Source organism: Camelus bactrianus, chromosome X, assembly GCF_048773025.1.
Source record: "Camelus bactrianus isolate YW-2024 breed Bactrian camel chromosome X, ASM4877302v1, whole genome shotgun sequence".
Taxonomy (NCBI): Eukaryota; Metazoa; Chordata; class Mammalia; order Artiodactyla; family Camelidae; genus Camelus; species Camelus bactrianus.
The window spans coordinates 101,724,507-101,750,924 of NC_133575.1; the positions used below are offsets into that span (position 1 = coordinate 101,724,507).

Consider the following 26,418-nt stretch of genomic DNA (forward strand, 5'->3'; position numbering starts at 1 on the left):
ATCCTACTTGCATCAGTTTTATTACTCATAAAACGATCTTAAGATTCACGTGGAGAGAAAGGAGTGGGCAAAGATAGGAGTTTGTCTATATGGGGTAGAAGGTAGTTGGTAGGTCCAACGAAGGAACGGGAACAAGGATTAAAGGGCAAGGAGATGACTGTAGAGGTGTAGGTGGGGAATCACCTGTGGTTTTACAGGGAAAATAGGAATTATTATCTCATTCAAGGGGGAATAATTGAGAGGTTTGGGGGAACCAATGTGAACATTTCTCTGACCTACCTGAGAATGAGGCTGGGACAGGTCTGGGTCAGCTTTGGGATCTGCTGGAGAGGAAAGCCAGGCATGGGCAGCAAACACTCTTTCTTGATTGTATTCTTCTCCTAGAGTCTTGGCGAATTTTATCTTAGACTCAAGGCCCTTCAGTCCATATTTATGGTATGTCTCTATGGCCCATCTCTATGGTATATTTATCTTGGAAATGAGTTTAGAAACAATTTCTCTTAGAAAACAAAAACAGAAAGCAAAACAAACAAGCAAAAAAAATTCAACTTAGTGCTGTAGAGGATGAAGATGGGAGAAGAAAATGCATTTTTGGGGTGGGAGGTATGGCTCAGTGGTAGAGCTAGTGCTTGGCATGCATGAGGTCCTGGGTTCAATCCCCAGTGCCTTCTATAAGGGGGTAAAAAGAAAAGAAAAAGCATTTCTCATATTGCCTAACTGCTAAAAAAGAAATAAAAAAGACCAGTAGGAAATGGCAGAGTTAGAATTTTCTAAAGCATGAACACCCATCTGCCATACTGATTTTTTTGACCATAACTTCGTAAAATATTTATTGAGCCCCTATAATACTACACTAGAGGTAAGTGACTTAGGCAAGGCCCTACCTTCAAGGAGCTCAGTCTACGGGAGGAAACTCATGAATTAAAATACAATGACAGGACCATGAGTTTGTGATTGGGGCAGCCTGGGCCATAGGAAGTAATGCCCATAAGCACAGAAGTAGGTCTGTGTGTTGACAAAGGATGTATCTGGGATCAGCTGCACTTCGGGTCTTCTGTTCAAACCATAAGTTTAGGTAGAAAAGAGGTGCAGCTGAGCTCTGCAGTGGATCCAGGATACAGCTGCTAAGTCTAACTACAGTTCTTTTGGCACTGCTAACTGGGCTGGATTCTGCCTGGCGGCCAAAGACTGCCAAATCTTGATTTAAGGCATTGACTTTCCAAAGAAAAATAGCTATAATGAAAATAGCTTATGTCTTACATAAACTTAGCAATATAACAAACGTATTACCTTTGAATAGGACCCATAGTATTTTGTTACATATGAACTGTCACACTGACTTAAAACAGTTATTTCTTGCTGTCTTTTATCTTATTTCTGTGAGCTTTATAATTTTAATAGCACCCTTTTGACTCTACCTGATGATGAATTAATTTTAAAACTTGTCCAAAAGTACCTTCCTCAACATTTTAATCGTTTAGCTTTGCCTTCATGATCTTAAGTCACAACTTTCCTGAGCTATGGCTTCATCAACAACAAACTGCATACAATGAAGTCCAAATCACCAGATAGCTGTAAGGTTCAAATGAACTCGATATATGTGAAAGCAGGAGCCTATCTGAAAAACCGTCTCTGCTTTGAATCTGAACGAGAAGTCTTATAGCCTTGGATCTTGACCCCAAGCTGCTCTGTCCTGCAGGAGTGTGATGACTACGTGAATCTTCTCCCCAGATAAGAGCATGAAGAGGGCAGAAGGCAAAGAGATAAAGGTGACCTGGCTGTGACAGGGTACCCTACGGACATGGCTTTTCAGGCTAGTATCCCTTAGCATTTACCCTACTCCATCCTCTCACCTTCTCCCTCTATTATTCACTTGGTTAAAAATGTTGACCTCACTGGAAGAAGGATGCTGTTCCTTTAGTTTAAAAAATTGGGGAGGGCCCTGAAATCATGAGTGCCTTTCTTATAGAAAAGGGTTTTTGGACTTGAGGACAGCATCTGGTACAGTACATATAGGGTGTTTGTTTGGAGCCCAACTAACGACTGATAATGGGAATAAATGAAGTATTTCCTGTATGTTACAACACAGATATATAAATGTAACCATGTTTACAATTTTTAAAAATCCAGTTCATAATGCATTTGGACAGAACTGTCTAACTTTAAAGAAAACATTATGCCTTTAAAAAACGTTGAAGTTAAAACATCTATTCAGTTCAACAATCTAAAAATACTGAGTTAAGCAGTGAATTAGTGACTGGCAAAACTTTTCACTAAAAATAAAACAATTTGATAATTATATTGAATTTTCTTTCTGAATTCAGCAGTTCAGAATTAAATCATATTGCTTAATACTATCTATAATCTCCTATACATGGACAATTCCCAGCCCACAGATGTGTAGTTGGGCCACTTTCTCCATATGGGACAAGTCATATGCATTATTCTTTTTTACCCATTTCTAATTTATTTATAAGTTATTCAATTAATTAGATATTACATTTTAGGGTATGTCTCAGTTTCCCCTCCCATATGCCAAAATGGTGACTAAGGACACAAGTGGACATTTAACTTGTTTAAACATGTACTGCAACATACATTATCATTTTGATAAAGTAATGATTTTCAGTTATGAAAAAGATTTACAAGTTAGTAGTAACAAGTAACAAGTAGTAACACACCAAATAATTCAAGAAACCAACCTCAGTAATACAGATGTCTATTTTATTAAAAAAGTTACAAACAGGTGGACTGCAGGGTTGTCTTACAAAATGACAAGAATGAAATCTATTGGAAAAATTTTACTTTTACAAATCTTTATAGGTCATTGTTCAATGTTTGTACTTGTTATTTGAGATTTTTACCTTTCATTGATAAAGTTACAGTACATTAGATCCATGATAATAGGTTACATGATTTTATTTGCAGAGCCCTACTGCAGTGATTTGAACCACTCCTAAACAGATGCCATAGTAAAGACGAGACATATATTGCATTTAATATTAATTCATTATTCTAATAAGCAACTTGACATGCAATCTATTGAGGAAGCTAAAATAACTTTTGGTCCCTTTTCTTAAAATGTGCTGGAGAAACCACCTTTAAATCACTTTCCCCTGATTCCTGTGATCCTAAGTGAATTCAAGTTAAATTTGTTGCTGCAGTCAGTGACAGAGCGAGAGCGAGAGCGAGAGCGAGAGCGAGAGCGAGAGCGAGCGAGCGAGCGAGCGAGGGGGCTAGCTAGAGAGAGCGAGAAAGTGTGGGGGGGCAGGGAGGAGAGCAAGTGAGAAAGAGAGAGAATGAGAACAATCCATAGGAAAGAAACACTGTTTAATAAAATCTATGGAAAATTTAAATCATCATGAATTATTTGATTCCTTTAGAATTTCTCACAGCTAATACAGATGAACCACGATCACTTAACCTACTTTGAACTGAGTGTTTGGTTTTAAGTTTGGTATTAAAGTGCAAACTTAAATTAGGTATTCATTTCAGGCAGTTTATAAATAAGAAATAATGTTTCAATTGCCTCCACCCTTACAATCTCACCATAAAATTTAAAATCTAAAGTTAAAGAGTTCACTTTGAGGGAATTTGATCAGGAATCAAATGCAACACGATTTAAAAAAAGGAAATCAAAGTTTAATTAATTTCTATGCAATAATTAATGGTCATACTGACCAATAAATCACATGAATGTAGATACCACTTTATTGGAACATCACACACAATAAACTTAAAATTGCCACACCCTTCCAAAAACCATCACTGCATATATTAGAGCTTTCCTTGACAAAGTTATTGAGCTATTATTATAGATCAAAAGTATAGTTTTGGTTTTTTTGTTTTATTTAGAAGCATGTTCAAATGACTAAAGCTGGGCTCCTAAAACTTTGGTGCAGTAGGTAAGCTGCAGTTACTAACTTCTGCAAATTAAAAGCACACAACTAAAACCAAATAAAAACCCAACAACAAATACTGTCAACCTTACAAAATGTTAAAATCATTGCTAGAAAAAGCGCTTGTTGTCAGATGTTACTCTTTATAAGTTTTCTTTGTTTCTATACCTGTGTTACTGTTAAAATGTTCAAGTATTCAGACAAAATGTGCTGATTAGGTAAACAACATGGAAGGCAATGGCTATTGGAAGCACACTTGAAAAAGGAAAAAAAAAAGCCCAGAGACTTGGCGCTATTCTCCCTCCTGTTACACAGATTTTTGTCTCTACTACGAACATGCTTCTTGAGAAAGAACTAAAAAGCAATTGTGATAGTGCAAGAAAACTTTAACAAATATTGCTTTAAACTATTATTCAGAAAGACAAATATTAAGAACTAGAAAGTGTATATGATTTTATTTGAATTTAATTTTACATGTGCAGAAGTCTACTAGATGTCAATTACAAGCCTGACAGGCAAAGCTGAGCTATCTCTGTTTAGGTATACAATTAATTTACCATGGATACAATATCCCTTTTCAAAGGCATTGCTAAGTAGGTCATAACTAAATTTAGAACTTCACAGAAAGGAAAATGTTACTGCTGCAATTTGATGCTGTAAATGAGATTAACACATGTGAAAACCTAATGGAATCAAATGCTTAACTCTTCAGCTAAATGCTCTACAGTCAATTTCAAATATCAATTGTAACGTTCAGAACATTTTAATTACAAAAAACACATCACAAACTGCACCTGAAGAAAAGGGATATTCCATCCATACAGGTAAAAGGTGATCTTTAGTTTCTTTTTTACAACACTGCCACACGTAAACAAAGTCTCAAAGGATTAACCAACTATTTGAAGGAGAAAGATTTTACAAATAGAATGAAGCACTGGTGCGAGGTAATATACAGAAGTAACCATTTGTTTAAGGCTCAATTTTTCTCCATTATAACTTTCTTTTAAAAGGCATTGAGTAGGTAATACTGAGTTTGAGTATTTAATAAATACAAGTTGAGAAACTGATTAAAGAAATCAATTAAAATATTAAAAATTAATTCTTGCATATTAGCCATCAATAAGAACTTAAGAAAGCTACAAAAGGACTGATTGATAAAGAACAGATTTTAAACATATGGTAAACGTGCTAAGCATTCCTGTTTAGGTCAATGGATCTTGAAGGCCAAAGACCTTATGCACTTAATTAGATGTATGGCAACATGCTGTAATAGAGACAGGTTTACCAAGGCTCAGTTCTGCAACCCAGGTTGTAAAGTTCTCCAAAGCAGCATCTGTGCAAATTTCCTCTGAGTTTTATCTGCAATTAAGATAAAAATGTCATAAAAATGCAGAAATATAGAATATAGTTTAAAATAAGAACACCGACAGCAGAGCTATATACACATGGAAGTGGTACCAGAACTTTAAAGTGGAATTTCACTGTGTTCCCCATAAGTTTAAGTAAGAATAATTTTCTGTGACCCAAAAAAGTCATTAAATTTTAGCAACACTATAATGATGCATTGGATGTAATACACTGTGTAACTTTTATTTTTTTAATTATATTTTATAAAGCATACAATATTAAAAATGCTATTATTCATTTAAAAGATCTTACAGTATAAAAGTGGTAAATGTTAGTTCTACTTTGAATTTGATCTCTTTGTATTTTTAATGAGAAATAGTATTAGAATTAAATGCATACTGATTATCAACTAACTTGACAGTATGCAAAACTTCAAAATTCAGGGTTTTTCCTTGAACTTAAAATAAAATGTAACTCAATCAAGTTCTAGCTATTAAGTACCTACTAGGTGCCTGACTTAGGTAAGATGCTAGGTGACAACAGCAGTTCAAATTTCCCACTCAGGTCTGCCCTTTTCTGTACATCCTCCCAACCATAAAAAACTTCTATGATTGAGATTTCTCAGTCTCTGCTCTTACAACTGGTAGACTTCCGCCCTCCTAATTAATACCAGGGGGGAAATATCTATCATTCAGACACAATGCCCTTTAACTGTGCTTACCAAATAGCTTCCAAGGGAGTGGGATTACATTTGTTTTTTAATGTAAAAGATAGAAATTGTTAAATAAAGCCAGAAACAAAGAGTAGAATAGCAACTACGAGAGAATGCCAAATGAAACCAACCTAAGATCACCTAAGAGCTCTACCAATGTTTATACATGCATAATTTTCATTTCATTTGACAGCTACACTTCTCTTAGTGTTCAAAGAGCCTGAGAGAACTCTTTATTAGCAGCTATATCATAAAATGATTCATTTTTAAAGAATGTCTCTCTGTTCATTATTATTGAAATTCTGCCACCTAAACACATTAGGAAAAACAGAACAAAAGTTTGCCTCTTTAGAAATTATTATAGAAAATTTTCTTCCTATTAAAATTAAAACTTTTTTGTATTAGAGGCAGTTGTTAATTAGGACACTGGTTATTTAAGCTTGGGCAAGTCCAGTTCTCTCATCATTAAAAAAAAAAAAAGGATAATTCTTTCCTGACAAGGTTACGGTAAATATCACGTAAGGTACTATGTGAAAGTACCTTATATGTCAAATGTCAAGTATTTTTTTCATTTCTCAGCAATGCTATAAATTTCTAGAAGACCAGAATTATGTCTTTGATATTCCAGATTAAAGACCTTGATATTTTTAGCCTTGTTTGAATTTTTATACCTATCTGAACACAATAGTATTTCATTATATATGCAATTCATTGTGAGGATTTTTCAGTAATTCAGACTAGATTTTCCTCAATAATCTGAATTAATAAGTTGGCTATAAATTTTAATCCACATTTTTCAAAATAAATAATTACAGAATTTGGGATTTTCAAATCTGAATGTCTCTTAAATAGGGAAGACTTGTAATATAAGATGAATTAATAGTTCAGGCATTCTCTGAAATCAAACTGAGGAAGTAGTAATTATTTCTTGCCAAAATAAACAATACAAACCAGCTTATTAACTATAATCTACACTAAATAAAAGGTAATACATACGTTATTTCCTACCCACTAAAAACCTGGTTAACATTTGGTCCATCCACATTTCACAGGATGACAATAATCCAGTGAAATCAAGAGACATAGATAAATAACAGGTCAGATTCAACAATATTAATAAGAAGCATACCATCAAACAAAGTATTAAATACCAGCTACTTTTCGAGAGCAATAAATTACCTGAAGTAATAAATCCTGAAGCAAAAGCGTGCATTAAGCAAAAAGGACAGTCTCTCTCTCAGATTAGAAGTTCACAGATGCTAAAGGTAAATGTTATTGCTCCACACTGTGACAGAAAAATTTTCAGCATACTAACAACTCTCATTCATTTAAAAAACATTCCAGAAGCTTTAAAGGCAGCTGGTCAAACTCATACTTTTGAACTCCCAGGATATCACATCCAGACATACTGCAAAAGTATAACTTGCTGCTTGTGAGATAGAACACAAGTGATCCTTGTCCTCACTCTCAAGTTCACAGCAAGACATTCAACAAATCTTAGCTCTAGAGGCTTCTGCTGAAACTCTTGCTTAACTGGTTTCACTTTTTCACATTTTTCTAATTAGATTTTGTTATGAAAGAGAAAAAAAAATTTTTAATCCCAAACAACAGTTCAAACCTTTTGTTCAGGAAATTATGAAAGAGGGTCTCCCAAGTGAGATAAATTGGTACACCAGAGTACCAAACACAGGACTAAAAGAACAAAGATCATTATTTATGTCAGCCTGAAGAAAAAGGGTGACTCTTGATTCAAGACTAGCACATCATTTCACGTGGCAGCAGAATGCCTGGGATGTTAACAAAGGCTCCTGAAAGGCTTAGCAGTTTATGAATGTCTTTTCAGCTTAGCTGGATTTAGCATTTCTAAATACAATGGTATTTACTAGAATTCTTCTTAGCAAATATAAATGTGCAATCATAATCAATTTTAATTTTTTCCAGTTTTAGACATGAGATCAAAGGAACTTTTTAAAAAATAAATATCCCTTCACATTTTTCACTTGGCATCTTCATATCCAAGTTAAATATTAAGTTATATTAGCACAACACTAGGCTAGAATTCTGCTGATAGCGTTTATGTTTTTGTTAAGTATCTTCTGTTTGTTTCTGCACTGTAATTTGCATAATACTCATGAAGCTTATTGGGATGGAGTGGGAGGACTAGGGTCATTTAAAGCACTCATCTGTCACACATTAGAGAGAGCAGAAGCTGAACCTATGGCATAGAATCTTCAAATCGAAGTGGAACCATGCTTTAAGGAGAACACACACCCTAAAAGTTTATGGTAAATGCAGGCTGGAAAGGAAAAGGTATTTTTCTTATGTCCTACCCCGAAAATCTCTAAGTTTAAATTCGTATGTTGAGTTCAATTCCAAGGCTGCAAATAGTATGACCACATCCACTGATAATAAGCAGCAGTGTGAGCCCAATGATCTGATCCCAGCTGCTAGCTTTGAATTAAACCAGGTAGGAGACTGCTCCCCTCAACTCTAAATTGCTTTTTCTGAATCCAATATTCCTAAGACTGTGGCTAATCAAAGGAATTTGGGAGTATGTTTCTGGGAGGATAAGTTTTTCCAACAGCTGACAGGACTTAAGTTTTCCTTAGTGATATTATCCTCTGGATTTTAGGATTCCACTGAGAAGTAATCCCATGAGGAGAATCTTTCCTGTAGTATGGCTAGAACACTTCCTCAGTGGCAATTCTCCAACTCCATGATGCAATTTTTGTTAATTCTACTGATGGTTCATTTTAAGCTAGAGGTAACAGAGTAAAACTGAATGGCTCAAATGCATTTCATTCTTCAATAAAAGTCTAATCTTGAGGTTAAAAGGAAGCAATTAAAGAGGGAACAGATACACAGAGTCAGTCTAATCACCAGACACCTCTATACCCAGAGCAGGTCTAACTAGGCACCTATCCACTCTGAACGGTCCCAAACCAGGAACCTTGAGGGGGTCAGTGAAGGTCTGGGAGAGTTAGGGGGCAGAAAGTATAAGGCAGCTCTGTTCTCCCCTTTTACCCCAAGTCGACTGCAGGGCTTTACGGTGCACACTACCCCAAAGCAAGCTTCCTCCTCCGTTCAGGGCCGCCATGCCACAGGCTCCATTTTGGCTCACTATGTGAACTGGTTGACAAGTGAGCATTTAAAATAAGCTATTTTCTCCAAAGTGACATGCAAAATAGGGCAGAAAAAAAAAAAGAAACTACCTATCTAAACTGTAACTTCAGCAACAGAATTCCACCCTGGTGTTTTACGGGTATGATTAATATTTAACCTGGATATGAAAATGCCAGCATTTTAAAGCACACAATGTGATTTAATTTTCATGATTTCCACCTCTCACTTGCTAAATCCTCAACATATCTAATTAAAAGCTGGAAAAAAGATGAGAAACAATTCTGATTCTACATATTTATTTTACAAAAACTGAAAATGCTAATCAATTCCACTGTGTTTAGAAATAGTAAGGCCAGCTAGACTAAAATGACATTCATAGATGGTTCAGCCTTTCAGGAGCCTTTGTTAACATCCCGGGCATTCTGCTGCCACGTGAAATGATGTGCTAGTCTTGAATCAAGAATCTCCCTTTTTCTTCAGGCTGACATATATAATGAACTGAGGCTGACATAAATAATGATCTTTGTTCTTTCAGTCTGATTCCTGGTGTTTGGTACTCTTATGCACCACTTACTCTCGTTGGGGGAATCCGTTCATAATAATAACTTCTGTCACTACTGGATTAAGATATAGGAATCCTTGAAAAACAGTCTTTTAAACAATTCTATTTGTCACAGAGCATTTACCAAATGGTCACACTTAAGGGATAACTTTAATGTCCTTCAACCTTTCAGGGAATTAACAGAATATTTAGGATATAATTTTCTTTTTGGCATTCCCTCTGTTTGGATATCACCTCTACCCCTCCACTATCCACTCAAATCCTACCCGTTCTTTAAAGTCTAATTCAAATGCTACTGCTTCCCAGTTCCTCTAAATCAGTGGTTCTTAACCAGGGGCAATTTTGCCCCTCTGGAGATACTTGGCAATGTCTGGAAATATTCCTGTTCATCACAACCGGGGAACGAGGCGGGGTGGGGTAATGCTACTGGCATCTAGTAGGTAGAGGCCAGGGATGCTGCTAAACATCTTGCAATGCACAGGCCAGGCCCCACAACAAAGAGCCCAGAATGTGGAGAAACCTGCTCTAACTGAACCTGGTCTCTTCTTTCTCTGAACCTCCCAGCACTGTGATTTACTTCTTCTATAGTATCATGAGATGATTAACCAAACACTCATCATTCTCAACAACAGTGTATCAAAACAGCCAAATGTTAATTATTGACACCAATATAGAGGCACTATAATACAGTTAATAAAACCAAAACAGGGCTGCAACTCTGACCTGGCTTTCTATTATACTCCTGCTGCACAGTAAAATGAAGTCCTTCAAAGTACCTGATGGCAGGCTGCTCACGTCAGTAAGAAAACCAGCCACAAGAGCAGCGCGGAAGGAAATCTGGCATTGCTTCCAAACTTACACTATGACTACTGCCAATGGGAGGGTGAAAGGTGAGGAAACAATCCTGGGGGTCATGCAGATAAACAGGTGTTGGGCAAGAGACTGGTGACTCAAATTTAAGAGTGGTAAGAAACAAATGGGAGGAACTATCAGAAGTCATTCTTCGAGCATTAATAAATTTTCCCTTTCAATCAAGAGTAACCAATTTACAGCAATCACAGTCTGTCTTACTATCTCTAACTTGGACATGGTACTCTTCTAAATATTAAGGACAAGCACTTCTCAAATCACCTTTACTTGCCAAAGTTTGATCTTCAATTTAGATATGGGACTGACAGATTTCAGAGCTCCATGACTCAAGCTACAGGATTCAGAATCCATCACCTATTTTTCTAGATAAATAGTAAGCAAGCACAACCACAAATTTCATGGGCCTCAGATTACAGATCCCCATACACATCAGTTCAATCTTATTCGGTATCAGCAAAAACCTGCATAGAGTATGCTTTGTTCTAAAAGATCTTGGCCAGGGGACTCTAATATTTTTAGAAATCCAGCTGATTAGATATTTTAGTTCAAGGCTCACACCTTCAATCATGTATTCTGCTTACAAAAACCAAAAAAAAAAAAAAAAACTACACAGGCAATTTAACTATTATAAAAATGAAGAATTACTGGTATTAATGTTTTCTTATTTTTAGTACATTAATTAACAAAAAATATAAACATAGTTTGCTTGAGATATTAGAAGGTCTATTTAATCATCCCTATAGGTAATCAAGTAGATTAAAAGTAACTTAGGTCACAAAAGTTGCAAAATGAAATGAATTCAGAAATAATTCAAAATAAGAAAGCTTTAAAAATAGCTTTAGACATTTTCCATTTACCAATCTAAGAGTGATCCTCTACACGTAAGAGACCAATTTTATTCAGTTTACTTCTATAGCTGTCTACATTAATGATGGAAAGAAAGTTGGGAACATTTTACAGGAGCTGGTTAATTTTTTATAAAGATGATAAAAGTAAAATGCATACACTTTACCATTTGCCTGGTTAAAAGTGTCAGATAGAGAAATAGAGCATGATGGTAAAGATGCAACACCACAGAGCTTGTTCACACTTGAAGCTGGCTTATAATTTAAGAAAAGACATTGTGGAAACAAGAACACTGGACTCGGTCACCTACATATGCCTGTTCTTGCCTCAAAAAAACCCAAAACAAAACAAACAAAACTGCAAGTGCAATGCTATCACCAAAACATATGCCGGGTTACAGCCTGAACAGTGATGCTGTATGATAACAGATGTAGCTAGGTGTAAGACAATAACTGTGTTTTCATCACATTCTGTTATGCTAAAAAGCTGATGAGTGAAAGCATTCTGAAAAAAAAAAAAAAAAGCACTGTTGTCATCCTTCATTTTCAAAGATGACACTACCTGACAGGAGATCTTGTCTGCAAAGATAAATTAGGGACCGTTAGTCTTTTCTCCAGGGAGCACATATAAAGCCAGACCTTTGATTAGGAATCATCTCTGCGATCTGAAATGACTGTTGCCATTTGCAACACTGCCTCCTAGACTCGAGGTCAGGCTTGGCTCAAAACAATCAATTCCATTCCTGATACTGTCAGGCTAGTCTGGCATTTTCTGTGGCTTCTTGGCCATCCAGGCTATTGCTTGTCTTATCTTATTATCTAAGTATCACTGTCTAAGTGGGACTATCTGTCCAATTACAATCTAGATTAAAAGATCATGATATGAATAAAATAATCTCATCTTAAATGCTCGGTAAATTATATATAATCCTACTTTTCTAAAAACTCATTCATTAAAAAAAACCTTTTATTAAGTTACCATTTAGCTCAATGAAAAGCGTGAAGGTTTTGTTACTGTTATTATTAATGCCATTATTTACTGAACTGAATACAAATGTTTCCTGGGCTTGGAATTGTCCCTTCTAATACACCACAGATGATTTCACCTGATTCTCATTTGGACCGTGTATTTATAATGAAGTCAAGGTACACGGTGGCACTATAATTTGTTATTACCAGAGGTCATTTAAGTCCCTCCAGTGCAAGGTACAGATGAACTTGATTAAAATAATCATCCTGTTAAATCAAACACTTGGGTGATTAGTAAATTGATGATTTCAATTAAAGCAGCTCTCCAGCCTGGGATAGAAAAGCACAGAAAACATAAAACTAATCATCTTCTCAAATTATTATTGGATGATCTCCCGTGCATTTTGGATGCTAAATCACCAAAACAGGGAAGAGGTGTATTAACTCACTCCACTCCAAAGGAATGTTATCAATCAAGCAAAGAGAGAAGAACAGTAACTCACTTAAAAAATAAAAAAATCTTGGGAATGAGAACATAGGCAATTTCTTACCTTTATTTTACTTATCTGTATTTTTTTTATTTTCTACATTGAATGTTGACTATTTTGTGCTAAGGGAAATGTTTTTTAAAAAAATATAGAAATTTAAGGTAGCACAATGTGTATTAATATTAACTAGCTTTTTGATATACTTGATCAAAAAAGTAACATTCCATCAGCAACTAACCTGCTCGGTATGGCCATGATTGAGGTTATCTTTTTTACTGGACAACACAAGTTGTACAACACTGATCTTGCTTCTCGGGCAGGGATGAATAGTTCATTTGCCTGACGATCTCAGCAAAAAGTTCATCCACCATTGATTTACTTTTTGCCGATGTTTCCATGAAAGGACAGCCCCATTCTTGAGCCAGAGCTCTGCCTTCTGAAGACATAACCTCTCTTTCTGGTTCCAGATCCACTTTATTTCCTACTAGGATCAGTGGGACTTTTTCATATCTCTTCACTCTGACAATCTGATCTCTCATTGGCTTGATATCCTATTTAAACAATCACAAAGAGAAAGAAAAAGATTATGCTGTTTGTATAACCGTAACAGAAATATTGCAATATCACAAGAAGTCATCCTCCAGTTAGTATAGAAAGCTGAATCCAAAATAAAACCAGACACTCAAATGGAGAAAATATCATTTTCTCCACTGAAGCAGGAACTGGGTAATTTCCACAGCCCCTACCTGCTGGATTTCTGTCAAAAATATAAAATATAGGCTGCACACCAACTTTAGGACTCATTTAATCACTTCTTTCCCTCAGCCTATACTGATTTAAAAAGCAAATTGCCAAATATGATGAATCCATTCGTACAAAAGGGTGTTTGGCCATCTCCTTAAACTTGCCGGCTTGTCATCACTCCTGGTAACACCTGTTATCCCGGCACGGGATTGCAGCATCTATGCATTCCTAGCCATTTAGCAAGAGCACTTGAGAGAAAGTGTTTTGGGTGGGAACAAAAACACTGTGTCGTGCCTAGGACCAAAGTTAAAAACAGGTTCACACACTTAAATGTTTCATTTTAAATTTAATGGTATGCCTTCATCCTTGAAATACACTTCAGTACTAGAAATTACTGTACACTGGTGAGAAGCTCCTGGGAGGGACAACGCAGGGGGGAGTCTGGGCGCGAAGAAATCAAACTTTTCTTTGCTCACATTCGGTTTTACAACTGCCATTTTCTCCCATATGTATTGCTTTTTCTAAGTAATTATAATTAATTACAAAAGATAAAAGCCTTAGCTATTCTCTAGGAGTGTCAACTGGGGGGTTGCATCGATTTAAGACTACTATAGATTTAATACTAACATTACATTTTTTGGATTTTTTGTAACTTAAAAGGTTTAATTTAGGTATAACGTGTTTCATTTGAATAGTTAAACAGTATTCACATGCAGGATGAAGGAAAAACAAGGGACTGAAAACTTACAAAAACATAGTTATTTGATATTTGCAACAATTTTGTTTGATCACATATCAATTCAGTCTTCTAGGTTAAGCTTCTTTTCCCTGTGTCTTTATGGAAACACAAGTTCAGCTGAGAATCCAAATTTATGACATTTGGGCTTAAAAGAGTTTAAGTCTCCATTGAAATAATGGTAATTTTTCACTCCCTAATTTATGTGTATAAAAAGAAGTAGATATAATGGAAATCTTACGAGAAACCCTTCAAAAGACTGCCAGCCTCAAGAGAGTCAGCTAATAGAATAACAAATGTCCCAAGGATCCTACAGAAATAAAAGACCTGTCAAATAGCACCTTTAGTAGACTGGCACTTTCTGGAGAAAAATGCTTTTACAATAGTAATGCCTTGGAATTTAAGCCTACATAAAATGAACTTTAGTTTGGCCACAATAAGTTCCAGGGAAACGAATCAAAGTTATTATCTCTAAAAGGAAAAAAAAAATCCTGAAGTTGCTAACATTTGGTTACTGGTAAAATTCACTATAATACTTTAAACTAAGAAAAATGGAATTAGCACATTGAATTGGCTCAAGCACTTAATGTCAAGTAAGCAACATTAAGTGCATACCTTTAAATGCAGAAAAAAAAATGTCCATTTCCTAAATCAATGGAGGTCAATATAATGGGTCAATATGAGGTTATTTATTTTCAAGGAATAAATAGCAACATTTATTGCATCTCTTAAAATAATGTTAAACCTCCAGCCTGTCTCCCAGTGAAGGACAGGTCAGATTTTCCAAAGAAAGTGGACCACCTCCAGTTTGGCCACCTAGCCGGGGGTTAGCACTTGTTCCGTGTTCCCAGATCCACATATTTCCTATAAATATAGTCAATGTTATCAGAAACAATTTGGGTGAACTGCAAAAAAAGGACTGTCATTCTAGATTTTTGTTGGTTATTAATTTTAGGTCCTAGTCCTTTCAATTAGTAACTTCCCTTCACACGCCCCAAGTAAGTAAAGTGCCTCGAAGGCAGGTCTTGAGTTCTTCATCTCGCAGCACTAAGATTTATATATGTGGTTGAGAAATTTGGGTGAGAAAAGAGAGGGGGAGAGGGGAAGCAGACGCAGAGGAATTATCTGTGCAACAGATAATGGGCTGCAAATAATTTTTTCCAAAGAGCTCTATTTGCCCAAGATTATCCGTTAAATGTCGCTTTGTTGGGTAAGTTAATCAATACTTGTTGAACAAGCAACTTCAGAAGGTTATGTTCCAGGCTAAATATACACAGGCTGACTTACTTTTTCACTTCTCTTTGACTTAAAAATAACTTTAAAATATTTGTTGACGGCTGTGACTTTAGTCCTCTCTATAGAAACAACTCGATACTTTTCCGTGCCAGGAGTAACCTCAAAAATGCGCCATGTCTAACTTTCAAAAGCAAAACAGTCATTTACGCACGCTGCAAGCAAACCAGAAGTAAATGTAGGATTACCACACCCCCTTCTAACAAATTACAAGACTCGGTTTGGTTACCTGAAAAGACTGTTGATTAACCAGACTATAAACCAGGATGAAACCTTGGCCGTTTTTGATGTAGAGATCTCTCATGGAGGCAAACTGCTCAGTTCCTGCGGTGTCCAGAATTTCCAGCACGGAGGGGGAAGAGTCCACTTCGATCTCTTTGCGGTAGAAATCTTCAATGGTGGGGTCATATTTCTCAATGAAAGTCCCAGTGACAAACTGCACCGTAAGGGCAGATTTGCCAACCCCTCCGCTCCCTAACACCACTACCTTGTATTCCCTCATGAGTCTCACCTTCACCAACTCCTACCCGAGGGAGGGAAAAATAACACCCCGCTAGCTGCGGCGCGGCTCGGGGAGGCGGAAGGTGGGCGGAAATCTGCGAACCCGGGAGGAGAGTGCAGAGCAGACGAGGGCCCGAAGGGGGAAGAAGAGGAAGTTAAAGGAGGGGGAGGGGAAAGAGCGAAGTGTCGGGTGGGTGGGGATGGGATGGTGATGCCCTTCCTATAGGAACTGAAGCCCAGGCAGGGGGCGTGGGGAGAGGGCGAGCCGGGAGCAGCCCGGGGGGGGGGGGGGCGGAATGCGCCCCCCAGAGGGAAGGGGTGGGCGTCGCGGGACTGACGGAGGTCCCCCGCGGTAAGGCTGGCGTCTGCGGAGCCCGCAGCCAGGGGCTGCCCCGCACCCCTCCCCCGCCCTTCACACAAAGGGGCCCAGGGACCCCGCTTCCTGGTCGCGCCGCCGAGCCGGCCCAGGCCTGTGGGCTCCGCTCCAGTCGTTGCCGCCCGGGCGGGTCTCTGGGCCGCGGCTCCCGCGGGCGTCGTCCGGCCTGTGATGGGGGTGGGGGGGGGGTAGAGGGCGCGCGTTACCCGCCGGACCCCAGCCCGCCCCAGCCGGGCAGCCCAGGCGGCCGCCTCCCCCGGCTCCCACCCAGACCCGGCCGCCGCCGCCGCTTACCCTGCCGTCCGCACCCGCCCGGCCGCCCGGGAGGCTCTGTCACGCCAAGGCCATGGCCACCGGCCGGCTCCTCCGTCTCACCGCCGCCCCGGCGCTGCGGCTCGCAGAGGGGAAAGAGGCGGGGGCCGTCCGGCGGCGGCGGCGGCGGCCGCTGGGACTCCTGGCGAACCCAGCTCTTTTTTTTCTCACCCACCCCCCCCCACCCCCCCAGCGCACACCCGGAAGGGTTTCCCTGACACACTGGTTGAGGTGCCCCAGTTCCCCGAGACTGGACAGGATCACTTCCGGTGGGGAAAGTCCCACCTCTTCGGGGCGAGCCGGGTGGCTCTGGGGCCGCGCCCTGCCTGGCCGAGACCGCCGGGGACGGTTTCGGTTCGGGGCTATGGCCTTGGCAAAGGGCCTCTCTGAGAACCTCCAGCGTCCTTCTGTTCTCCGCCCGCCTGCCGCTGCTGCCGACAGTCCCACCCCCGACCCCGCGGAAAGCCCCTCCGCGTCCCATTGGCCCCCAGCCCGGGCTGAGGACTCGATCCGCTCGTTGGCCGGTGCAGGACGGCCAGTCATCATCTAACGACCGGGAGGACTCCAAACATTCCTGGACTAGAAGCGGCAGGGAAAATAAAACAGCCAAGAAAGTTGATTCTCTTTGCTGGTATTTCTTCCACTTGCTATTTTTCTAAGAAACGCGTGCAGACTAGCCTTCGACCTCACGAATGGCTCTGATTTTGTATATGGTGTGTTTTATTTCGCCGTGCCTGACAAATAATTAAACACACACACAGTACTTTTGTCATCTGGCAAATCTGCCTTGACTCCACCGGCAAATGCCAAAGTCAGTCCTTTCTTTCTTATCACCGGGCTCGAAAAACAGGATTAGAAGTAGACTTTATGGTACTCTAACTCAGCTTTGCCCCTTTTTGACTGCAACAGCTACGCAGCAGGGAAGAGTTGATTTGAAATTGTTTAGGCCTGCAGACTAACTTTTAATCTTTTCATTATCTGCAGGCACACAATTTGCATGGCTGGCTCCTCCAAGTTAAAGTTTGTTTTAACGGCTATCCTTCATAGTCTTTGAAATGCAAAAGCAAAGGGCTCTACTGTTAAACACTAAGTTTCTATTTTTAGGTAAAATTGTTACTTCTTACATACCTTTCCCTCTGCCAACTTTCTATTTGTAAGCTTTGTGTCAGATCCACAGAGCCCCAGGGTCAGAAGACAGATTATATTTTCGGCATGTCACTCCATTTTTTATTCAAGCATGCACCCAGAATCCTGAAAGAATCAGTCGCCTGTCGAGTTCAGTTGACCCCAGATTCCCTTACTTGCAAGCCCTAATGCCCAGACTGTATAAAAAAGGATTTATTACCAAACCCAAGTTGTTAGACTTTAGAATACAGGCAAATTACAGTAGTGTGAAGTCCCACTGTGTCTCTCCCTGAGTATTCCCCAATGTCACTTACAGTATCCAAAGGACAGTGCAATTTCTCCTAAGCCTCGGGCTGGTGCAGTCTGTCCCGCGAAGTCCTCAGCTATGGCTCCAGCTGGCCTGAGTCCCGCCTGATATCTGAGGCACTGCCCTCTGCTGGAAAAGGTTTGGTCTATGAATTATGAGTCTCCCCATAGGTCACTGCTCCTTCTGCACGTGCTGTTGCCTGATTTGGAGCTCTGCTGCCCATCTCCCTGTCTAGCTGTCTCCAGACTGTCTGGTGGGATCCACAGCCCTGCACCAGCTCTGCTTGTAACTGAGTCTGGAAATTCCTCTTCTGATCCAGCAATCAGTGTTGAGCAATTGCAGCAAGTCTGCTCTGTTACTAAACTGTCAAAGCAGGGTGTTCTTTTTGAGGTGGTCCCGCCTGTTGGCGATTCTGATATCTCTGAATGTGCTGGCCACGGTATTTTGGAGAGAATTCTTTGTTTCCCTATGTAGTGAGACATACCCCTCGTCTCAGTACAGAGCCTTACTGGGTCACTCTCATCCACTACAGGGTTGACAAATGTCACACTCAGTCTGAAGAGCCTTCTAAACTTTCTTAGGAAGTGTATTCATTACAGCAGCATTTAGGAAAAGCAAACAACTGGAAGTAGCTTAAATGTCCTTCCATAGATGATTTAAAAAATAATGTGTACACACACATTCACATTATAGGATACCATGCAGCTGTTAAAAAGAGAAAAGTAGATTTGTAAGTGCTGATATGAAAAGATGGGCAAGATATAGTGTAAGGATGGAAAAAATCAAGGTACTAAACAAATATATAGTTGCTCCCATTTACATAAAATATGTGGGAATGTGTGCAATAGTTATATAGCCATTAAAATCTGAAGCAAAGTCATCAGTGAAGGGTATTATGAAAGGCCTTTCATTTCTCCATATCATTTTAATTTTTAAACAATGATCAGATATTATTGGGAAAAAATGAATAAATATGTTATAATATGTGAAAGGAGAAAAAAACTATGTTGATCATCATTTCTTCAAGAAAAAAAAAAAACAATATCCTGACTGTCGAGGAGTCAGTAGACAGGTCTGCCAGATTTAAACTCCCTCCTCCTGCCCATCCCGTTCTCCCCAAACATCTCTATACTTAGAAAAGTATTTTCACATACATTATCTCATTAGACTCCAGTTGTTCGCCAGTTTACTTTTATTAGGCAAAGAGAGTATGAAGACCAATGGAAGAGCACAGCCTGGCATTTCATCGGCAGCTTCCCTACTTAGCTGTGGGACCTCACACAAGTGATATCACCAGAGTCTGAAATGCCTCACCCGGAAAATGGAGCTAATCCTTTAATGTGAGAATATAATGAATTGTTATATGTAAAATGCTTAGCACACTCCCCTGCTCACGATGAACCTTCAATAAATGCTGGCTATTCGGTTTTTATTTTAAAGATTCAATAAAGTGTTATTTAAAAAAAAAATAAGAGCATGGAGGGAAAAAAAACTTAAAAAGCCCAAATATCTCCAAATGGCACAAAAATAATAACTCAGTTATTCTTCACAAAAGTAGTTATTGTTATTAAATTGGGGGGGGAAGTAATTAGGTTTATTTATTTACTTATTTATTTCTTAACAGAGGTACTGGGGATTGAACCCAGGACTTTGTGCATGCTAAGCACGCACTTACCACCCTCCCCACCATATTTATTGTTAAAAGCTTCTTGTGTTTCCTTTCAGGGGGAAAAAAATGTTTATATGCTATTATATCTATCAATCCATCTTCTATATGTATTTTTAAAATTACTACAAAAGTAATCTTACTACATACACCATTCTGCACCTTGTTTTTTACACTTACTAAATCTTAGTGATTTTTCCACTTAAGAACATACAGACCTATTTCATTTTTTTAAAATGGCTGAACCCTGAGTGAGTTAACCACTTCTCTGTTGAAGGACACTTGTTGCTTCTAGTTCTCTGCACTGAACATTTTGCACATACTCTTTGCCAGCTAACCTTTTGGGTGAATTTCCAGTAGCTCCATAATTGAAACAGAGGGTACTTACATTTACATTAACATTCTTCTCGTCAATATTGCCACATTGTCCTTCAAAAAGATCACACCAATTCACATTTCCTACTAAAGTAGTCTGACCAATGCAGAAAGGTATCTGTTTCTTTATAACCTCACTGTGAGCATTACTAATTGTGGTATTTTATAGCTGTTGTTACTTGCTTTAGGGTATTTTCAGGACTAACAAATGCAGGCTGGTGTTACAGAAGGAATTCAGGCGTCAGAGTCAGACAGTCCTAACATTGCCCTTTGCCAGCTAGGTCTCCATTCCCTCATTTGTAAAGTTGGGCATAATAGCAGGATCTAACTCACAGGGCTCCTTTGAAGAATAAATGAGACAATCCATTCAAAGCACTTAGCTTTCCAAACACTGACTGCTCAATAAATGTAAACTGCTCAAATAATAACTTTCCACACTCAAGGCTCACAGCTGGGGGGAGGGGTCACATCTCCAGAGAGTGTGCCCTTGAGGTTTAGAACTTTTGCTTTAATTCTGTATCAACCTCCACTCCAAAGTAACATTTGCTCGAGCAATCATTTTCAAGAACACAGCTGATTTTTACCATAGCAGGAAGAAACCTTAGGTTATAAAATATATGCAGAATATGTAAGTTACAGGTACATAATTTCATGTTTCACGATTAGCTCGGCACAAGTTTAAAGTGCTAAACAGTTTGCTTCAGGCACCAATTGTTCACTTCTCTTATTTCTCCCTTCCTGTTTATACCTCCTTCTGTTGTGATCCCTGGAGCCATGAACTATTCTGGATAATTTTCACTTCCTTCCCTCATTTCCAAGTGAGCCCTCTCACCTTCCAGATCCTGGGGGGGAAAACCCAAGCCATGATCTATCCACATCCCAGGTGCCTGCCTTCTCTTTTGCTGAAGTCTCCTTTGAGTTAGCAGAAAGCTGAGTCTGTAGTGTCCTCGGTCTTTGCCTATGGAAATCTTCAGCTGAGCATCTCCTCTTATTTCAGTGCTTTAGGGAGGCCCCTCGATATCAGATTGTCCTGGGTTCTTTCCAGCTTTGAAGATTCCAATCTTCTTTTTCAAATCCTGCCTCCAACTACACCAGCTGTTAGTTCTGTATGTCAGCTCCCTCTGGGTACACAGAACCAATTTTATACCTTTTATTATCTTTTTCTCAATATAAAAATGGTTTTCTGGGGAAAATTTTTGAAAAAACATTTTGGAAAAAAAAATTTAAAGGGGTATTCCTACTGCCTGGAGAGAATCACCATTACAATGCCTTTCACGAATTTTTTCTGAGCGTGAATAAAATAGTTTTTAAACTAAGAATGGGATCATATAATTTTGCAAGCTGCTTCTTTCACTTACTGAAACTTTGTAAAGTATTAAAAATACTCATGTACCCCTCATAGCCTGAGTATACATCCCCTCCCCCCCCCGCCCCGCCCCCATAGCTTTAACTTTCCTGTAACCTCAATTAGTATGTAATCTCATTCAACCTTGCCCACCTGGAATCCTTCATCCACCCTATGGGATTTCACCAGAAGGGCTGCTTACCAGAGGCCACTTCCCCAGCCTGGTCAAGCAAACACTCCTACAGAGACGCAAAACTTATTTTCCGGACGTGACCGCTGAGAGACTTAGTTCCTTGGAACTCAGGGACGTACTACATAGGTATGTACTACATAGGTATGTACCTAAAACGGATCTGAACTCCTTAATCATTTTCCTTCTCCATTTCATTCTTAATGTCAAAGACAGTAGTTAGGAAAGCCTTTTGTAATTTATTAAGTACCAAATTAATTTAAGGAATTAGTTTTAATAGTAACTATAATCTTTTGTGATTGTTTATATCTGCATGTTTACTGGCAATTTTCATCTGTTGTATGACCTTACTCTTCATTTACCAGCATCTGAATCACCTGGAGAGGGTGGTAAACTACAGCTGGGCGGGTCCCAGCGCCGGAGTTTTTGATTCTGGGACGGGGCCAATGACTTGCACTTCGAAATTCTCAGATGCCGCCGCTGCCGCCGCTGCTGCTCCGGGGGACCACACTGGAAGCACCACTGTTCTAAAAACTGGTAGGACTTGATACTCGGACATTCCCTGCTCAATATTCATTGATCTATCCACTCATTCATTCATTCACTCGCTCGCTCACACAACACACATTGGTTGAATTCCTACGCTATGCCAAGCACTCTGCTAGGTAGTGGGAATAGAAAGACGGATGAGACACTGCCCTAAAGAGTTCATGGCCCTTTGAGGAACACACAATGAAATCAATATTTACATTATAGCGTGGCAAGTGCCATAATAGAGATATGGCCAGGCTATTCTGGAAGACTCCTGAAGGGCATCAGGGAAGGTTTTCTGGAGGGTGATTGGGCTCTAGGCATGGAGGCCGGAGGGGCTAGTAGGGGCTAGACACGGATTAAGAAAAGCCTTCTGTAGTAAACTGAGGGGTTTGACTTTTGCCCTGAAGGCTGTAGGAAGTCATGGAAGGTGGTTTTACAAAGCAAGAGTAGGGAAGTTATCATCTAGCCCCAGGTTCAAATATTGGCTGTGATGCTTGTATGACCTGGGGCAAGTTACTTAACCTTCTTTGAGTCTCCCTTTCCTCATACGGAAAGGGAAAAACAGCATCTACCTTCTTTAGGTGTGAAGACTAAGTAAGAGAAAGTAGCTGAGTTCCTGGCATATGGTAGGTGTTTAATAAATGGTGATAATGCATAGGTCTGAACTTTAGAAAGCTAAAGAGATGGAAGACGTGCTTCTCGGGTTATTACAACTCATTTGTGATGACCAGGCTAGTTCAAACAGCAAGGCCATATTTGTTGTAGTGGCAAGTTGGATGATTTAATGGTATAATGATAGTGATTTATTGATTACAGACTGTATGCCAGGCATTGTGCAAAGTGATTTACATCATTTCATTTAATTCTTGCAGTAGCCCGAAGAGTTCAGTGCTATTATTATTATTCCCAATTTTACAATGAATGGATTAAGGCACAGAGAAGTTAAGTAACTTGTATAGAGTCACACAGCTTGTCAGTGGCACAGATTAAATTCAAAGTCAGGTCAGTCTGACCCCAGAGCCTACACTATATTAACCACCTTGTTTCAGAGCAAGCAGTTCTGTTTCTTTGGAGTATGGAGTAGTGAATCGGTGGTAAGATGATGTTAAAGATTTGGGGCTTATCCTTCTGTTTCTCTGAATGTGAGCAAGGCTGGCTGTCCCTACTGATTTCCTACCCCCTCTGAGAACGTGCCTCCAGGGCCTGCCAGGGGCCACTTGACCATGGGTCTGTGGGCGCTTCCTATTGATGGCCAGGTTGTAACAATTACCTTCCACAATGCCTTGGAGCATTTACAACAGGGAACCTCCTTTTCTTGCCCCTGGGATCATATTCAACTCCATGGGAAGAGTCAGGGAGTAAGTTTAATTATTATTATTTTTAAATTTTCGTTTATTTATTGGGGGGGTAATTAGGTTTGTTTGTTGTCTGTTTATTTAATGGAGGTACTGGGGATTGAACCCAGGACCTCATGCATGCTAAGCATGCAGTCTACCACTGAGTTATACCCTCCCCCCTAATTATTTTTAATACTATTATTACAAATAACAGTTCTTGTTTATTGGGCCCTTGGTATGTGTCAGGAACTTTGTGGAATATTTTGATCCTCACAGCAACCTACAGCAAGTACTATTATCATCATCCGTAGTTTAAAGAGGAGAGAACTAAGGCTCAGAGAGGTTGAGTAACTTACCTAAACTCACACAGCTTGCAGATGCAGATTTAAGTGGAAAACTGGTACATTCATTTTTACAAACCTTACATTTTGAATTTCTTGCTTTGCCTCTGTAGCTGTAACACTTCCAAACACAAATGTAATTCTCTTGAATGCTTCTACTATCTACATGACTTAGTTACCAGACAATAGTTCAAACGCAATTTTAATGATGTATATACAAGTAATGCCTGTTTCCTCAAAATTATTGCATAATACAAGAAGTCATTTTTTGACTATTATGAAAAAGACAAGAAATAACAAGTGTTGATGAGGGTGTGGAGAAAAGAGACCCTGGTGCACCCTTGGTGGAAACTGGTGCACCACTATGGAAAAAAAAAAACAGGGAAACAACCTAAGTGTCTATTAACAGGTGAATGGAGACAATAAAATGTGATATACATATAATATATATAATATATAAAATATTTTTCAGCCATAAAAATGGAAATCCTTCCTATTGTATAGCACAGGGAACTGTATTCAGTATCCTAGTATATGTGCTGCCAAAGTGAGCACAACTGTATTCAATATCTTGTAATAAACTATAATGGAAAAGAATAAAGAAAAAAGAAGGAAAGCCTGACTTTTGTGGCAACATGAATAAACCTAGAGGGCATTATGCTAGGTGAAATGAATCAGAGAAAGATAAACATGGTATGATCCCACTTACATGTAGAATCTTAAAAAAACAAACTCATAGAAACAGTAAAGTGGTGGTTGCCAGCAGCGGGGGAGGGTAGGGGAAATGGGTAAATGTAGTAAAGGTTCAGAGTTCCAGTTATAAGATGAATAAATTCTGGGGATGTAATGTACAGCATGGTGACTGCAGTTAACAATAGTGTGTTGTATACTAGAAAGGTGCTAAGAAAGTCTTAAAAGGTTCTCGCCACACATACACGCAAATAAAGTAGCTATGTGAGGTGAAAGATGTGTAAAGTAAGCTTATTGTGGTAATCATTCCACAATATATACATGTAAAGAATCATCACAGAGCTTACCTTAAACTTACACAATATTATATGTTAATTATATCTCAGTAAACCTGGGAGAAAAAGAAGTAATTTTTCCCCTCCCATTTACTAATTCATTCTTTTTTTATAAATGGTAATTTACAATAATTACATGCAAGACTAAATTTGGGCTGTTTAGTATAAACCCTGAATGTGAAGTTGAGGATTCTTCAACAGTTGAAAAGTATGGTTATGAAAATATTGTGGATTCCAGTCCCATCTGACTCAACCTCCAAGGGGAATTTATCCTAAGTATTCACAACTTTCAGAAAGTGCAATTCGGACCCACTTGGGCCTTCATATGCTCTCAGAAATTCCCCCAGCAGGTAACCAAAATTGAGACTAGGAAAAAAAAGTCGCCTTAAAGTTGAATTCTTAGTCATTTAAAGGACTAGTGTCTGAACCTTTTAACAGGCTCGGTATATAAATATGAGAAATGATGTCTAGATAGATTTTTTTTGCCAGAATAGATCTTTGTTATTGCTGAGCTCACGGCAATGTACAATTCCATTTTTTGTTTTTTGTTTTTTTCTTATTTGGTGCAGCTAGTTGAATATGCAGAGTTCCAGCACTAGGTGTCAGCAAAAGATTAAATTAGAAATGCCCACTTTTTTTTTTCTTTATTTTCAAAGTTGTTATAACAGTAAAAATAAAATGCCTTTCCTGGATTTTAGAAAAGGAGACACAACACAATTCCTCATTGCTGTGACCTGGGTGGAAGAGAGACTGGATGGAGGCTGCTCGAAGTGGGCACCTGAGGAAATCACAGTGGCTCAAGAAATCGTAAGTCAGTTTGCTCTTCAGCGTTGAATGAATGGCCTGGAACTCAATTTTGTGGCACCTGGAAAGCTGAGGGATTAAAATTTGGAGGTGAGGGTGGATGGGGGAGTCCACTCTTGTGAACCCATTCTCAGAGTCTAAGCAATGAATTATTTTACATGGAGAAATCTAATGGTCAAGCTGACCACAGCACTTGTGTTAATTAATACATTGAATGCTCTTCCCATGTGGACAAGATGAACAGAATTAACTTAAAAGTTCGCTTTGATTAGTGAGGGATTTGTCCCATTCTATGTCTGGTCTGGTGTCTAGAGAGACTTGAGAAACATTTGTGTGACAGCTTTTTCCTAAACTGTAATAACTTCCTAGTTTGTATGTCTCTCTAATCCTTTCTGCGCACGCCACCAGTGACATGAAGCAAGTCTGACTACATCTTTCTGCTGATTTCAGCAACTCCCTATCAAGGTAAAGTGCAAATTCACATCCATAGAATAAAAGGTCTTCTAAAATCTTGTCTCTGCTTACCTTCCAAGTACATCTCCCACCTTCACAGCCTTTATGGTCTAGCACATCTAAACTTATCATGGTTTTA

At 39.0% G+C, this 26,418-nt stretch overlaps 1 protein-coding gene, 1 long non-coding RNA gene and 1 other non-coding gene across 6 annotated transcripts in view; 2 read left to right on the forward strand and 1 right to left on the reverse strand.

The window, feature by feature from the left end:
• The first annotated feature begins 599 nt into the window (after nucleotides 1-599).
• TRNAA-GGC (transfer RNA alanine (anticodon GGC)) lies at nucleotides 600-671 on the forward strand. The gene has a single exon. It is a non-coding gene; the product is annotated as a tRNA-Ala (tRNA).
• A 2,032-nt stretch (nucleotides 672-2,703) lies between these two features.
• RAP2C (RAP2C, member of RAS oncogene family) lies at nucleotides 2,704-18,374 on the reverse strand. Of its 4 annotated transcripts, XM_010968441.3 has the most exons (5): nucleotides 18,217-18,373; nucleotides 16,100-16,631; nucleotides 15,818-15,978; nucleotides 13,054-13,366; nucleotides 2,704-5,258 (listed from the first exon to the last, which is right to left on the reverse strand). In XM_010968441.3, the coding sequence occupies exons 3-4, from the start codon at nucleotides 15,890-15,892 to the stop codon at nucleotides 13,088-13,090; spliced, it is 354 nt and encodes a 117-aa protein (XP_010966743.1). In that variant the 5' UTR covers nucleotides 15,893-15,978; nucleotides 16,100-16,631; nucleotides 18,217-18,373; the 3' UTR covers nucleotides 2,704-5,258; nucleotides 13,054-13,087. The 4 variants fall into 4 exon arrangements, with proteins under 4 accessions (XP_010966743.1, XP_010966742.1, XP_074214901.1 ...); XM_010968440.3 differs by having other exon boundaries at nucleotides 15,818-16,631; nucleotides 18,217-18,374; XM_074358800.1 differs by lacking the exon at nucleotides 18,217-18,373 and adding an exon at nucleotides 17,906-18,028 and having other exon boundaries at nucleotides 15,818-16,631.
• Nucleotides 18,375-21,776: 3,402 nt separating this feature from the next.
• Nucleotides 21,777-26,418, forward strand: part of LOC123612323 (uncharacterized) — a 155,342-nt gene continuing 150,700 nt past the window's right edge. The window contains exons 1-3 of the long non-coding RNA XR_006719543.2: nucleotides 21,777-21,914; nucleotides 22,151-22,322; nucleotides 25,721-25,829. This is a non-coding gene — a long non-coding RNA (uncharacterized LOC123612323). The remainder of the gene's footprint in view (nucleotides 21,915-22,150; nucleotides 22,323-25,720; nucleotides 25,830-26,418) is intronic.